The sequence below is a fragment of the Schistocerca cancellata genome, chromosome 9 (genome assembly GCF_023864275.1).
Source record: "Schistocerca cancellata isolate TAMUIC-IGC-003103 chromosome 9, iqSchCanc2.1, whole genome shotgun sequence".
Classification (NCBI taxonomy): Eukaryota; Metazoa; Arthropoda; class Insecta; order Orthoptera; family Acrididae; genus Schistocerca; species Schistocerca cancellata.
The window spans coordinates 440,200,062-440,217,750 of record NC_064634.1 but is presented as its reverse complement, the minus strand read 5'-3'; the positions used below and the strand labels follow the sequence as shown (position 1 = coordinate 440,217,750).

General features: G+C 39.5%; 1 protein-coding gene across 2 annotated transcripts in view; it reads right to left on the bottom strand.

Annotated features, from left to right (window-relative positions):
• LOC126100358 (ATP-dependent RNA helicase DDX55) overlaps nt 1–15,944 on the bottom strand; it is a 47,983-nt gene extending 32,039 nt beyond the window's left edge. Inside the window, exons 1-3 of one of the 2 annotated variants that reach the window (XM_049910968.1) lie at nt 15,731–15,944; nt 11,873–11,980; nt 3,913–4,188 (exon numbers count right to left, since the gene is read on the bottom strand). In XM_049910968.1, coding sequence (XP_049766925.1) covers nt 3,913–4,188; nt 11,873–11,980; nt 15,731–15,826 — 480 coding nt within the window. In that variant the 5' untranslated portion in view covers nt 15,827–15,944. The remainder of the gene's footprint in view (nt 1–3,912; nt 4,189–11,872; nt 11,981–15,730) is intronic. The other variant, XM_049910969.1, reaches the window with a different exon arrangement.
• Between the last annotated feature and the right edge of the window lie 1,745 nt (nt 15,945–17,689).

Below are 17,689 nucleotides of genomic sequence, written 5' to 3'. Positions count from 1 at the left end.
GGAGATAACTGGTTGTAAACTGAAGACATGTTCGTGATGACAACCAGGCACACGATGCGGACAAAGTTTGTAACTGCAAATTTCTGGAGAACTGGTATCAGAATGGAAATCCAGATACCTTGCGTGGGAAAAGTGGCACCAATATACTAACTACTGCAGCACAGAGCAAGGTCTAAAATACAGTACTATCTGTTGCCATACATATTCTCTGCTTGTGTCCATTCACACTTTTCATAATTTGGTGCTTGTCATACCACAATAAAAGGCTGGACAATGCACATTAGTTTGTATACGATGCGACTTATTTTGCGGGTGGTTCTCCTCACCATGTAAAATTATAACAGGACTAGTGCAGGTAGTGGTAGGATGCACACAGGACCAGTCTTACATTAGTGGTAGTCACTGGGGTCTTAACAACAATGAAAAGGAAAGGATTCAGAGGGAGTACAGGATCTGATGAGGATGTTGAAAAACCTAGAGCAGGGGTGCTGACAAAAGAACATTAAGTAATATGGACTATATTTCAGCAAATCCTCTGTATTTCTGTGGTTTTCTGGCTCAATGCTATTTGGACTGTTGCTCTTGTTTTCATTTCAATTATATTTTTCTCCGTCTGTACTGTTTGTCTCACTCTTAATTTCCGTTACTTTTTGTCGTATTTAGGATACATCTCCACTCACCTCTAATCTGCCTACTAATCTATGTCACTGCTAAGTTCTCACATTTTCAGATCTTTTCCATACTACTAACCAAGTTTTCCAAGTCAGCCTGTATGGACAGAGAGGTGACACAGTGGTTAAGACAATGGACTCACATTTGGCTGAATAGCAGTTCAAATCTAAATTTATCTTTTCCATGGTTTCCCTAAGCAAAATAACCATCAAAATAGCAGCACATGACTTCCACTTGACATCTCTTTAACATTCTATATACTGTGAATCCCTATAGTGAAGTGGGTTGCAAATGATCATTAGTTTTGGGATCACAAATACAGGGTGATTATAATTAAACTTTCAAACCACTGCAGAAATAACACCAATGGTCAGAATGGCGTCAAATAGCTATGGAATATTAACAGAGAATGGCGAAAACATACAGCAGAAGAAAAATAAATAGTTACAAAATGTAGCAAAAGATGGCACTGTAAGCATCAATTTAATAGTGGTCGATTACAAATGAATCATACAATGCCTAAGGTGAACATCTGACATTAACAAACTGTGCTACTCAGTGTGCAAGGGTGTACAGGTGTGATGCTGTTAGTTACTAAGTCCATCCACCATGGCAAGGTCATATCACATTGGAGGTCATATCACATTGGATGGGAAAGATTGGTTTTTAATTGTCCTGAGGCCAAAAACTGCATAAAAAGCATCAATAACATCAGTTTCCCATTGTCCTGAGGCCAAAATGCACATAAAAAGCATCAATCACATCGGCTTTTAATTGCCCTGCGGCCAAAAACTGCATAAAAAGCATCAATCATAATCAAATTGGATTATTGATTTCCATGTGACAGGCGTAAAACATGTTCAATATGCTGTCCACTGTTTTCTCCAGGTTGAAATTGAGAAACAGCATATACCACAACTGATCAAAGTGTTTCTGGAGTCACATTCAAAATGTGTTGCGCAATGCGTGCCTTCACTGCAGCTAAGTTTGCAATCGGAACATTGAACACAAGATCTTTCAGATAGCCCCACAGCCAGAAGCCACATGTATTAAGATAGGTGATTGGGATCACCAAACTGTAGGAAAATGGTGGCTGATAATTCTAGCATTTGTGAAATGGCACTTCAACAGCTGGTTAACTGGATTTGCAATGTGCAAAGGTGCACCATCTTGCATAAAAATGATCTCAAAGGCACATCCATGCCGTTGGAGGGATGGAATGACATGGTTGCACGAAAGACACTCACAGTGCTTACAACTGACAGTACAGGTAACAGGACCGAAAGCACCTGTCTCTTCGAAAAAATGTGGCGCTATGATAAATGATACCGTAAACCCACACCACACAGTGACCTTTTCAGGATGAAGTGGTACTGGTTGAGTTGCATGTGGATTTTCCGTTGCCCAGATTTGACAATTCTGTGTATTAACATATCCTGCCAGATGGAAGTGGGCTTCGTGTGTCCACAAAACCTTCCCCAGCCAATCATTGTCCGCTTCCATGCAAACAAGAAATTCCAAAGCAAAGGTCTTTCTTTCTGACAGGTTAACAGGAAGCAACTCGTGCACATGGGTAATTTTAAATGGATAGCAAAGAAGGATGTTTCATAGGATTTTACTCACCGTGCTCACGCGTATGTCCACTGTTTGGTCAATTCTCCGTGCACGACACGTTTGCACACCGCCACTTGTCTCCTACTGCACTGCAGTAGCCACTGCTTACACTGATGTCAAATCAATTCGTTTCTTCCTTCTACCAGGTTGCACACCAAAAAAACCTGTATTTTCGAATTTCTGAAGCATTTTCTCCAGACCTATGGCAGTCATTGAACCAATGCCTTTCTTCACGCCCATCTATGTGGAACTTCTGAAGAGTGACAAGGGCACAGTCACCATTCTTGTAATACAGCTTTACAAGCAGAGCACAATCCTGCTTTGATACAGTCATGGCGAATGTCACAGATCCTGAAGGAGGGAAAGCCATGTATCTGGAGTGTTTATACCACATTGAATATGTCGTGTGCATGGCAGGTGTTTTCATTTACATATTCTGACACATACAGCACAATCTGTTGATCAATTTTTACACTATTTTTTTTTCTTCTGCCATACGTTTTCACCCTTCTCCGATAATATTCCATTGCAATTTGATGTCATTCTGACCAGTGGTGTTATTTCTACAGTGTTTCTGAAAGTTTAACTTTAATTATAATCACCCTGCATATTGGCCACGGGTTTGATTAGTCACAAGGGAAGTGAAGAATACAACTACAACCTACAAGTGATACTGCTCTCCTATTTAGTCCTCTTCTTCAGCACCTGTTCCCCTAAATTTATGTATTTTAATTCTCCTCTTTCTATTCACATCACTTTTTATTTTCTCGTTCTGTTATTTTGTGCGTATTTCCTTCAATTACAATCTTTACTCTCCATTTTCCAGTTTCCTTTTACAGTGACCGGTGATCTGAGAAGACAGGGAACAAGTCAAGAAGCAGCAGAAACTGGCCAACTGGCTGAGCCATCAACAGTGAGTAGCAGAGAGTAAACAAGATGGCACAATAAGAGACGGACAGAAAATGGAGAGAGCATGGCGGAATAACAAGTCCAGCGAGTAAACCTTGATCGAAAATATCAGATGATGCTAATTCTGAACCAAAAAATGTCATGTAGTGGGCACAGCAAATCAGGACTGACTACCGAGCTGCTGTGTTGCTGGCTTTAAAGCATGGTCACAGATGCTGATAGGTCGACAAGGCAAGTGCATCCCCGTGGTAGTGGTGACACCAGCATCTGCTGATGTAGCAGGACTGTCTAGTAGCTGTCATCGAAAGCATATCTTCTAATGGGTCTCCAAACTTGTCAGGTCAGGATACCAGATCTTTACCTTTCATTTCTTTCAGCTACAAGTTATTCATTGGAATCTGAATAATTTGCTGTTTTGAAAGCTCAGGCCTGACAAGTTTTTTCTGCTAGCCATGAATTCATCATTTGATTAGTTAGTTGGTAAGTACTTACTATCCTTTCTGTGTGTCACAGTACTTACCAAGATTAGAAGGTTACATGTAACATGAAATCTATGAATTGGTATTAGGTTCAGTGAAGATATATAAATGATGTGAACTGTGTTAAAACAGTTGTTTCATGCACAACAGCAAAAAAGAAATGGCACTGATTTGATAAAATTTGGGTGTATTAGCACTACATCACTCTTCAAAGCATTACATCTGATTGCAAACTTACCAAAGATTTCACAGCAACTGGAAGGTTAATGTCCTGTTGTCTAGTAAGGAGGTCCTCCAGGCGACCAGGAGTAGCAATGATGATGTTGGCACCATTACTACGAAATTTCTCCACGTCTGACACAATGGTGGTGCCACCAACAAAGAGAATCTGTGTAAGGTTACTGACATACTCCAGAAAATGTGAGAGGACTTCATTAGTTTGTGTGGCTAATTCACGTGTTGGAGAAATTACTATTGCACCAACTTCATGCCGTTTCAGTTTATCTGGACGCTTCTGCAACAAAGAAATCACTGGAAGAGACTGTTTCGTGTTGGGAGCATAAAACAAAAGAAAGAAAAAGGTAAAGACAGGTGTGTGGAGTACTTTTGTTGTTATAAGTAATATTTCACAAATAAAAAGAAGTTGAGAACTGTTGAGTCATCGAAAGGCATATAAAAGAGAATGAAAACTGTTAGCTTTCTGATAATGAGCTAAAGTACACACACTTACATACACCTGTGCAGTTACACTTAACAGCAGGACAAACAGTACTGGGATTGCAGTTCGGGATGTGGACTAGGTTGAAGAATTGTGTGGGACAGGGTGATCAGGGGAAGAAAGAGGTGGGGAGTGAGAGGAGAGGTTGAGGAGGAGTAGCTGACAGCTTGGAGAAAGGCTGCAAGTGCCTGGGGTAGGAATGCAAGAGGGAGAGGTGATTGGTGAATGGGCTAGAAATGTTACACTTGGGCACACAGCTGGTGAGTTCATGCTGTGTACCAGCATTACAACGTCGAGGTGTGGAATGGAAGGGGGTGACAGGACAGATGAAGGGGAGACTACTGGATACAGGATGTGGGTACATTAAGTTAATGGCGCCTGAAGTCAGGAGAATTGTGGGAGTAAAGGCTGTGCTGCAAGGATAACTCCGACATGCATAGAGCAGAATAGCTAGTGACAGAGGAGAGGGTCCAGATGGCATGGGTTATGAAGCAGCCATGGAACTCAAGCATGTTGTGCTCAGCAGTGTGTTCTGCCTCTAGATGGTCAAGAGAAAACAGACTGGCAGAGACCATTCATTCTGGTGAACAGCAGGTTTGTAGTCATATCCACACAACATGCTGTGCACAAATTGTAGCAAGGTGGTATAAGGCATGACTGCTTTCACAAGCAGCCCAGTCTCTAGTGGGATAGGATAAGCCTGTAACAGTACAAGAATAGAATGTGCTGCGTGGGTGAATCGAGCGGATCTTACACCTTGGTCTTTCACAGGGATATGACCCCTGTGGCAAGGGGTTGGGGTGAGGATTGGATTGGCATTGGGATGGACCAGGGTGTTCTGAAGGTTGGGTGGATGGTAGAATACCTTATCTGGAGGGGTAGGAAGGATCACTGGTAGGATGTCCTCATTTCTGGGCACAATGAGGGACATCATTAGTTATTTTGCTACCCAAATAGTAAAACTTGTATACTACATTTAGTGTCTCATTTTCTAATGTAGTTTCTTGGCATCACCTGAGCTAATTAATGTACATTTGATTACCTTTTTATTACTTTTTTTGATGTACATCTCTTAATATTTATTCAAGAAATACCCACTCCATTCAACTGCTCTTCTGAGTCCTCTGCCATCTCTGACAGAATTACAGTGTCATCAGCAAATCTTAAAAGATTTTATTTCTCATTCCTGAAATTTAAGTCCCTCTCTGCATTTCTTCCTGTTGTCCATCATGGCTGGCTCTCTGATAGGCATTTAACCCAATACTGCATGACTCTCTGCCCCTGACACCCATGCCAAATGTGTCTACATCTAATGTGGGCGCCCTCTGAGATCTTTATGTGGCATCTTCTGGGATGACTTTCAGTGTCATCTGAAGTTTCTTTGAATTATTATTGGTATTGAAAGGGCATGCTGTGGTCACAGGCAACTCTCCATATGCAGACAATATTCTTAATGCAGTTAACAGAAATTCTACAGCTCTTTCTGTGACTCAATAATTGTATGAATGCAACAAAATGAGGACTGCTGCAAACAAAAGTGTTTATATTTTGCTGAATGGTAAGTTGTCAAGAACTACAAATCTTTCTATTTGAATATCATGTTCCAATTAGTAGGAAAGGGAGAAACTGGCAGCTTTGTGTATATACATTGAAGAGGGAAAGGGTGTAAAACACTAATATTTCTAAGGTCTGTGAGAAATCCTTCAAGCTGATGCACAAATGAACTACAATAGCACCAAAAATTTGGCAAAAGTCTATATCAGAGACAGTGACAACCACAGCGGTTGTTTTCTACTGTTCATAGGCTGGTAATGTGACAGTTTTGCATACCCAATGGGACTCTACTTCCATGTGATCAATGGGAGGTGAGAAAAGAGGCAATGCACTTCTAGTGCTGAGACTGAAACTATTCTCTTCCTCATTGTTGCCACAAATATTTGACTGTATTTTCTGAATATGTCAAGAATCGTGAGACTGCGGTCCAGTTGAGACCCAATAGCACAAACTGAATTAAATTAATAATCCTAGTTGTCCAAATGTTTGCCAGTTTCTACTGAATGTGTAATAATTTTGTAGGTTGTGGTATACTGACTAGAGACTGTCACCATTTTCCTTCACCTCTTGCTTTGAAACATTTTGTCTGTCTGATGCTTTTGTATTGTCTGCATAGAACCAGCAGCTGACACAATCTCGTTCTTTCCCATCGTACATCACTGTGAGTGCTAGCAGAAGTACAGAATGCTTCGGCTGACCTGCATCTCCAGTACTTACTGGGTGACACTATCAGCAGGCACATTGGAGATACTTGGAATTTCTTAATCCACTCACAAATCAAGAGGAGGTGTGTAGATTATTGCTTTTGCAAATGCAAGCTCCAAAAAGTAAATTTCTTACTAAAACATTAGGGGCTTAGGATATGGATGACAAATGAACGGGAATTCATCTGGTACAATAACAGTACTTGAAAAAAATATCAGCATTAGAGAATGTGTAGAAAGGAGTCAATTCATTCCTTCACAGGGTGCAATTATCATGTTAATGGACACACACACACACACACACACACACACACACACACACACACAAACAAAAAAAAAAAAAAAAAAAAAAAATCCAGATTATGATTGCAGGCTCAATCAGAGTAGCAATGAGAGATAAGTTTGTGAAGAAACTTGAACAAGGAGAGATAAGAAATAAGTAGTTTTTGAATTACAAAAGCTAAACTTAGGCAACCGATTTGATGAAAAATTCGAGCATTTATCTTACATAAAGTTAGTCAATGGATCAAAATAATACAGTGTTGTTCAGTGGTCATTTTGGCATCATAATGGAAAATTATTGAAAGAAGACTGAAACTCAATTTTCATGAATTTTTACTATGGAAAATTGTTATGTTTTCTACTTTCAAACATTATATGAATGCTGAATGATGTATTTTGATATACGTGATCACAAACACGACTAAAATCACTCACCAGGGAAATCTTGCCCAACATAAATCTGCGACAGAACAGAAGATTGTGGCACCACCCGTTGGCTTGACCCCAACTTCACAAAGGCGATGGCCACCCATTTTTTAAGCTCACACAATATACTGACTATGATATCATTCATTACAACACATATGAACGGACTCAAATAATACAGAATATATTTAATTGCACAAATAACATGATTTTAATGGGACAACTACAGCAATTTGGGTCTTTTTTGGGTTGGAGAAAAAAAAATACAACAATCCTAATATTGACAACATACCAAAACAAATAGAAATGCAAAAATCAAGCAAACAAAATTGTCAGTGAACAATAAAACCACATTAAAAGAATTGTTATCAGAAATTTTACTTGAACGGCATTACAGAAGTGTCTGATTCCATGCATCTGCTTTGACCCATGATTCAATGTGGTGGAAATGGCTACTTCCAGCATATACAAATGTCAATGATGTCACTATATACACATGCTAATGAACACGAACAAATATACAAATGACACAATAACGCCTCACTCTAAAAATAAAATGAAACTAACAGGACAACCACGGAAAATTGGGGGATTACGACAGGGATAAGCTAAACATACAGCAATAAAAAACACTGCACCATTCCAAAACAAAAAATATCCAAAAAAATTTAATTTACAGCATTACATAACACCAAGAAAACAACATGAATTGCACATTTCCCTTGACCTATATCTACATCTACATACATACTCTGCAAGCCACCTGACAGCGTGTGGTGGAGGGTACCCTGAGTACCTCTATCGGTTCTCCCTCTATTCCAGTCTTGAATTGTTCATGGGAAGAAGGATTGTCGGTATGCTTCTGTGTGGGCTCTAATCTCTCTGATTTTATCCTCATGGTCTCTTCACGAGATATACGTAGGAGGGAGCAATATACTGCTTGACTCTTCGGTGAAGGTATGTTCTCGAAACTTTAACAAAAGCCCGTACCGAGCTACTGAGCGTCTCTCCTGCAGCTCAACCACAGCCACCAATACAAGAAAACCAACACCTACAACCCAGAAAAGGGGGAGTGGATATTTCCCTTGACCTATATAGTTCAAATGCAAATCTACAAACCCAAAAAGTGGAATTGGACATTTCTCTTTATATACAGCTCAACCACAGCTATCGATACCAAAAATCTGACACCTACAATTCTGAAAAGTGGAACCAAAACCTCAACAACTCAAAAACCCAAATACCCATATTCACTACATCAATTAAACACACAAAACATCACAATTACCACAGAGACAAACAATGCCACATATACATATCCCTGGCCCAAGCTGCCTGAACTCTTTACCAACCTTAACATATTCAGCAATCAGACTGAACATCTGCAGAAACTGTATGCCAGATATCATATCATCACCCATCTCAGAATGTAATGATACACTAGTGGACTTGACCAGCATATCCTAACCTATCGCTTGAGCATTTTTCCCACAATCTGCGCAGGGTCGGCATTGTTACAATCGGATTTGACATGGTTAGTGCAAAGGAGTGGCCATATGCCCTTCCTGCCGCCAACTCGTACCCCCGTGACAGAATCAGTATACCCCAGCTGCCTGTGTCTAGTAGAAATCATGAAACAGTGCGAACGCGTTTCAAATGTCTACGAGTTGTGTAACTGAAGCGGGTCGTGGGGACCAGCCCAGTATTCACCTAGTAGGGTATAGGAAACCGCCTAAAAACCACATCCAGGCCGGTCAGCTCACTGGCCCTCGTCGTCAATCCACCAGGCGGATTCGATTCGGGGCAGGCGCACCTACATGAGTCCAGGAACCAGCGCATTAGTGCTCTCGGTTAACCTGGCGGGTTACTTCACCATCATATCCATACCTAACAAATAAGTAACAAAAAAATTAGACTTCTTTCTGCACAACAAACACCAAATTAATCAGACCTAAAAAATACTTTAATAACTCACTGAAGAAACTTCCACAGCCCACGTTACCTCATTACCTACACTCAGAACCACATTAGCGCCATGACAACCAAAACTCAAATGAATCCAATATCACATGTTAAACTCAGCACATTCACATCCACCACCAGAGGGCACCACTAACTACAATAACATGACATCTACTAACATAACCAGCTTAAAAACTCTGCGTCATAGTGACGTCATGTGTCACAACACCATTTTGACACAGGTCAAAGCAGACAAGTGGAGTCGGACACTTCTGTCAACCCAGCTCAAATGAAGTCTATGATGCCACAAACCCACACATAGCTTCAAAATGCAGTACATCACAAAGCCACACACATAAACAAACTTCAGCTTACCTACACCACTAAAACAAAGTCTATGGCACCAGCACTATCTCTAGAATGGCCAGCCTGGACTTCTCAAACCATGAACCCCTAAGGATAATATTGGTCCCTGGAGCACGATTCAGCATCTTTGGTTCATCTCATATCTTCCCCATGTAGGTAACACTTCACATCCTCCGCAGTTAAACCAAATAACTGTACGAATTCAGTCCTGGTCAACATGTTGTCTCCTATTGAGACACACAGGAATCTACTCATGAACTGTGTTGTATTCTCTATGACTAACAAAAACTTAATAAAGGCAAGGCCTCTGACCCAGATTGTGTACCAGTCAGGTTCCTCTTAGAGTATGCTGATAAAATAGCTCTATATTTAGCAATTTTATACAACCACTCACTCACAGAACATTCCATACCTAAAGACTGGAAAATTGCTCAAGTCACACCAATACCCAAAAAGGGAAGTAGGAGTAATCCACTGAATTACAGGCCTATATCACTAATGTCGATTTGCAGTAGGGTTTTGGAACATATACTGTATTTGAACATTATGAAGTACCTCAAAGAAAACGTTTTATTGACACATAGTCAGCACGGTTTCAGAAAATGTCGTTCTTGTGAAACACAACTAGCTCTTTATACTCATGAAGTAATAAGTGCTTTCGACATGGGATGTCAAATTGATTCCATATTTTTATATTTCCAGAAGGCTTTCAACACCGTTCCTCACAAGTGTCTTCTAACCAAACTGCGTGCCTATGGAGTATCGCCTCAGTTGTGTGAGTGGATTCATGATTTCCTGTCAGAAAGGTCACAGTTTGTAGTAATAGATGGAAAGTCATCGAGTAAAACAGAAGTAATATCTGGTGTTCCCCAGGGAAGTGTTATAGGCCCTCTATTGTTCCTGGTCTATATTAACAGCATAGGAGACAATCTGAGTAACTGCCTTAGACTGTTTTATGTATGCTGTCATTTACCGTCTTGTAAAGTCATCAGATGATCAACAGGACTTGCAAAATGATTTAGATAAGATATCTGTATGATGCGAAAAGTGGAAATTGACCCTGAATAAGGAAAAATGTGAAGTTTTTCACATGAGTACTAAAAGAAATCAGCTAAATTTCGATTATGCTATAAGTCACACAAATCTGAAGGTTCTAAATTCAACTAAATACTTAGGGATTACAATTACAAATAACCTAAATTGGAACGATCACATATATAATATTGTGGGTGGTAGAGCAAACCAAAGACTGTGATTCATTGGCAGAACACTTAGAAGGTGCAACAGGTCTACTAAAGAGACTGCTTACATCACACTTGTCCACCCTATTCTGAAGTATTGCTGTGCAGTGTGGGATCTGCATCAGGTGGGACTGACGGATGATATTGAAAAAGTACAAAGAAGGGCAGCTCGTTTTGTATTATCGCGAAATAGGGGAGAGAGTGTCACAGGCATGATACGTGAATTGGAGTGGCAATCATTAAAACAAAGGCGATTATGATTGCAACGGGATCTTCTCATGAAATTTCAATCACCAGTTTTCTTCTCCGATTGCGAAAAAATTCTGTTGGCACCCACCTACTTAGGGAGAAATGATCATCATGATAAAATAAGAGTGAATAGCAGAGTAATCATGTAGATAGATAGATAGAAAACCAAACCATAAAATTAAATTTCCAATCATAAACAACACATCACTCTGATAATTTCAAACCTGAAAACAAAGGTATTGCCCATAACTGCCAATATCAAAATAACTCACTAACAAACCGCAACAAATTCTTTCAACATTATTTTCAGAAACAGCACTCAAGAAAATCTAATGAATCACTAAGAGCACTCGTAAACAATTTAGAAACAAACAACCACCCTACAGTGTGTCACCACATACACAACCATGCCCTCTGCAAGTGCAATCTGTGGGTGGCACCACAGGCTTCGGTTGATTGAAATCAAGATAACCTGATGTGGACTTAAGCTCCACTGTTTTAGATGTGAGTCCTCATCACAGTTTAGTTGTCCTAATGCAATTCTTTAAATCACACAGAGTGAAATTCTTGTCTAATGTAATTCAATTAATATAACTGAAAAGATACTTGCTGAAATATCTTGAAGGATTGATGATAAATAAAATTACTGACTGCTTGCAACTGAGGAGTCAAATGTAGAGCCAAAGTTTAACATACCTGAAGCATTTCCAAAAGGGGAACAAGGAATGCCAATGTTTTACCACTTCCAGTGACTGCTTCAGCTGCGACATCCTTATTTTTCAACAGTAATGGAATGCAGGCAGCCTACAAAAAAAAGTACATGACAGTAGCAAACATATTATTCAATAACAAACTGAGGCTTACTAATATTCAGAGCCAAAACTTTTACCACTGGCTTCCTTCAAAAGATTTATACAAACTAGAAAGGAATTTCACAAGAAGATTTACATAACAAGTAGCAATGAAATGCCCAATGATGGCTCTACTGTTCTTGAACACCACCTTTTCATGCAAAAACACAGTGAGCTGTTTTGTGGAGTTAACAATGTGGCAATCCAAATGGCAGGATATTTTGTGTACCAGGTCTTACATATCATTCGAAGCGAATACCAAAAGCATTACATCATAAAACCTATCTAAAAAGAATAAGTGCTCTTCTTTTCTTCTTGCTTGAATGCACAAATGAGTCTGTTTCTGGGGTCAACAGAGGCGTCCGACTCCCACTTGTCGGCTTTGACCCCTGACGTAAGGGTATTGTGGTGTGTGACATCATGACTGTGTGGAGTTTAGTTTATGAGTGTGCTGTGTTTGTAGATGTCTTCTTGCGGCTGATGGTGTGTGTATGGTCCGCATGTTATGTGGTGTATTGGGTTCATTTGGGTGTTGGTGTTTGAAGTGTGCATTTATTGGCCGTGACTGTTATAGAAGAATGGAAATGAGGGACGTGTTGTCCGTCATTATGTTTCTGCAACTTTTTGGGCTCGTGGCAAAGATAGTGAAATGCGGCGTATGCAAGCAGAATATGTGAATTGTGTGTGTGTGTGTGTGTTGTGTGTGTGTGTGTGTGTGTGTGTGTCATTGGGATGGCTGACCTAGTGTGTAGTGCTGGAACTTTTCTGTGGTAAGTAGTCATTTTTTTGGGTTTATTGTTCGTGGGGTTTTTATGTGTTGTTGGGTCGGTGTTATTTGCTTTATGTGTTGGTGGTTGATGTTTTGGTATCGGTACTTGTGGTTGATTTATGTATCTTAGGGGAAGTACTCGACTGCAATTTTTTTGGTATCATCAGTTGTATTTTAAATATATAGGTCATGGGAAGTGACAGATTCAATTAGTGTGTTTTGGTGTCGTGAGCTGCTGTTGACCTATATAGGTCAAGGGAAGTGTCCGATTCCAATGTGTCGTAGCTATTTGTGTTTTGGTGTCCTGAGCTGCTGTTGACCTATATAGGGCAAGGGAAGTGTCCGATCACAATTTTTCTTGTTTCAGTTGTTGGTTTTGTGGTATCCATAGTTGCGGTGTGATTATAATTTTTGGAGTAGTTGCTTTTTATTTTGTGGTATCGACAATTGCCTTTGGGCTATGTAGGTGAAGGGAAGTGACCGATTCCTGTCGATATTGTTAAGTGTAGCGGAATTTGGGAATTTTGTGGTGTTTTTATGTCGTCGTTTTGTATGGTTTGGGATTGTGGTGTGTCTATATGTTCTTATATTTAGTATATTCCTACCAAAAACCCCCCAATTTCCCGCACTGTTTTTTTTTTTTTTTTTTTTTTGTTTTTGTTTTTTTTTTTTTTTGTGGAGGGAGCTGTGTCTGTTGGGTTTATATGTATTTACGTGTTTGTTGTTGTGTTTATACAATGACGTCATACGCGCCATATTGGAGATGTTGAGGATTGTCGTTTCTGCCATATTGGTGAAGTCATGGGTCAAAGAGGGGTGGAATCAGACACTTCTGCAATCCCCCATTTCTGTTACCAGGAGCAATCAAAGCACTTCATGATTTCCTTACTCACGTGTCAAATTACCAGAACATTAACTCAGATATCATACTGCAAGTAAACAAAAAACATCAACTGCATATGTACAGCACGCACCAGAGTTATTTCTCTTCATTTACAGATTTTCTATCAGCACTTACATCCTTGAAACCCATTAAAAATGACGAAATTACTAAATAATGTTTAAAAAAATTAAGGGGGGGTTGTTTTGGGGAAGGAGACCAGACAGCGAGGTCATCGGTCTCATCAGATTAAGGAAGGACGGGGAAGGAAGTCGGCCGTGCCCTTTGAAAGGAACCATCCCGGCATTTGCCTGGAGCGATTTAGGGAAATCACGGAAAACCTAAATCAGGATGGCCGGACGCGGGATTGAACCGTCGTCCTCCCGATTGCGAGTCCAGTGTCTAACCACTGCGCCACCCCGCTCGGGGTTTTTCACTCATATCGAGTTTTGATTCTGTAGACGTTGTTTACAGAAACAAGTTTATTTTGTGCAAATTGTGTTCCTCATTAAGGAAAACCTGGGCTTTCGTAACTTTGTCATGAGTTTTGGGATTGTTTGGAACATTTTGTTTTGAATGCCAGCATGGTTTGGATGTGCCACCGAAGTTCTCGCTTAGAATATAAAAAAAAGGTGGAAATGGGGAGAAGTATATTAGTATTTATGGAATTAAGCATTTCATAAACAATATTCAACTTCAAGGCACTTGGAGATCATCTACTAGTTGTCCAATTTCAGCAGAGGTTTTTTGTTGACTGGAATAGGACTACGGAACTTAAAACTTTATTTTTTGGAAAATTACTTGTAGTTAAGGACCATCCCATGCAACATCCAGTTCTTAGGCAATCTTTCAATAGGAGGGGAGGAGTAAAGGTCATAAGGGTTTAATATCCTATCAATGATGAGGTCATTAGAGACAGAGCATATGCTCAGATTGCCTAGGGAAGCAGTCCCATGTGATACTATGCAACTAGATACAGAAGTGAAAGACAGGGAGGCAGCTCAAAGTGTCTCCCTGACAATCCTCATAAATGATAAATTGTCATTCATTATCTATAGTGATTTATTGTCCCATATACACACAAGCATCCTCCTACTAGTATCCAAAGAAAACAGATTTAATAAGTCACTATTGGGATCCTTACATCAATCAATTATGTGAATTGGTAAAAACACAATGTCTTAAAAAGAAACAGAAATATTGGTAGAAAAAAGTTAGGTTATCAAGACGTCATTTGCCAGTAAAGGTCACTGGCAGAAGTGGGACTATGGAGCACATTCAGCAAACAAAATTTGTACTAGTGATTGCTCCAAATTTGCTATGTGCACAGAGATTCTCACAAAGACAGAATTACCTGAATAGCAAACTCACAAATAATAATAATAATAATTTCAGGAACGCAGAAAAATGTAAGTATTCCTCTTCATGCTCTCACTTCCTCCATAAGTGGAATGATAAGAACATGTAATACATGGCACAATGAAAATTCATTTGTGTCATCAAGTAATCCTGATATACTGGGCTCATACGCCTGTTAGGAAACCGGTATTACAAAACTTTAAAGATAAACACATACTCCTCTGTTCCTCTCTTTTCTCAGAAAAAACAGTGCAATAAATCCTCTAAAAATATTCTGTACATAGTAGAGGTAAGGTACAACAGACGTGCGACATAACTACACATATTTTCCAAATGGTATCCTCTTTAAAGAACTTCGCTGTTCCCTTGTTGACATCTTCACTTGGATTTCAACGAATGTCGAGAAGGATTATTTTCCCCAATTCGTCAGGATACGCTATATCACGGGGTGTAATTAGATAGTTGTGGGCCACAAAATTAATTATCGCACTGAAGCTTACCTACTTTACATTGTAAAAACTTCGCTACTTGCAAGAGAATAGCGTTTAACTTACGCACTAGAAAATGGAAATAATAAAAAAAATCGAATTCCGTCTTAAATAACTACGTAATTTAAATGGCTAATTTCACGCAGATTACACCACATTAATAAAAAAGGTTCGCAACACATTTATGATTCACTTTATAATTTGTACCTGCACTGGTGTCATGTATTTAAACCCAAGATCCTTGATTGCTTTCAGAACAGGAGCTGAAAGTCTGACTTCTAACTTTTCCCATGCTGTTTCCATTGTCCGTAATTTTGTTTAAGTCCCACTCAATTCAATAACTTGACGATTGGTGTACTTCTGCTACACATGTTTATGTTTACATCACAGTTTACAGTTTACACACGTGCTTTTTGGTACAAAGATGTTACAGTTTCAATACTGCCAACCTTCAACTTGGCACGATCAACTATAGCCGGTTAATGCACGCAACATAAGAGTCACCAAAGCTAGTGGTACAGTGCACTTACAATGTAGTTGTATATGTATTGGAATTTGCGCAGCTGAATAAGTATTAAGGAGAAAAAAAGGACATTTTACTAATAACTATATTTGCACATTCAAGAACAAAAAAATTTACAGCGAACACACAGAATAATTAGCGCACACAAAGAGTGTTAGACAATGACAAAGAGGTCAATTTTACACAGTGCACTTTGCGCCGTCACACACGAAATATATTGTTCAGACAATTCCAACGCCCCTCCTTGAACTTATATTTTGTGTGTTGCTTCCACAAGATAAACCAAATAGTCCCACAATCTTCTCAAATTTCTCCCTTTCCAAGGGTTTGGTCAGAAGGTCAGCTAACATGTCTTCTGTGGGCAGATAGTTCACGGCAATGTTCTGTCGCTCTATGTGGTCCCGAATGAAATGGTGCCGTATATCAATATGCTTTGTCCTAGCACTAGTAACATCATTTTTAGCTAGGTTTATGGCTCCCTTATTGTCACAGAAGATGGTTGTAAGTTCCTCAATTAAATTGGGTTCTATTTCACTTATTAATGTTCGTAGCCATAATGCTTCCTGTGTGGTGTAAGATAGTGCCATATACTCGGCCGCTACGGTACTCAGTGCAACAGTTTTTTGCTTTTGACAGGACCATGATGTGAGGCCCCCCATTAATTTAAAACAGCAGCCAGTGGTGGAGTATCTGTCTCCCAATTCACTCCCCCAGTCCGCATCGCTATATTCCTCTAGTTTTGCGTTAGCATCTCTATGGTATTTTAACTCATAGTTTGAGGTTCCTATTAGGTATCGGAATATCCTCTTTACAGCTTTCCAGTGCTTTTCCTTTGGGTCTCTGCAATATCTGCTCACTGCATTGGTGGCAAAAGCAATGTCGGGTCGTGACGTTTGAGACAAATATAACAGACTCCCTACTGCTTCTAAATAAGGAACATTCTTGTCACATTCCACATCAGACTCATTTACACTTAACTTCACTCCTACTTCAATTGGAGTACTTATGGGTTTGCAATCACTCATGCCAAATTTCTTTAATATTTTTTCTGTGTATGATGATTGACTTATGCTCAATTCTTGTTTTTCTTCATCTGCATACCTAAATAACATTTGACTTCTCCCAAATGATGCACCTTAAACTTGGTTTGCAGCTGTTTCTTGAACATTCTCATTTGGCCTTCACTTTCAGTCAGGATAAAGAAATCGTCCACCCATATCGCCATTATTATTATTTCTTCTTTTCTCCCTTTATAGTAAATGCTGGGATCTGCCTTGGATTGCTTCTTATTCATATTTATTAGAGTTTCATGTAGACATCGATTCCAGCAACGTCCACTTTGTTGAAGTCCATGAATACTTTTTCTCAAACGCCAAATCTTTTTACTTTCTGATCTGGTTTTTATAGCTTCCCTTGGTGGAATGACATATATCTCCTCCTCCAATTTCCCATTTAAATATGCCGTTTTAACATCCATATGATGAATTATTAAATTTCGTTTTACTGCCAAGGCTAAAAGATATCTCAATGATGCATACTTGACTACAGGTGAAAACGTTTCTTCGTAATCTACCCCTTGTTTTTGTGAATATCCTTTTACCACAAGTCTTGCTTTGTATTTTGGTGATGAGCTTTCAGGGTTC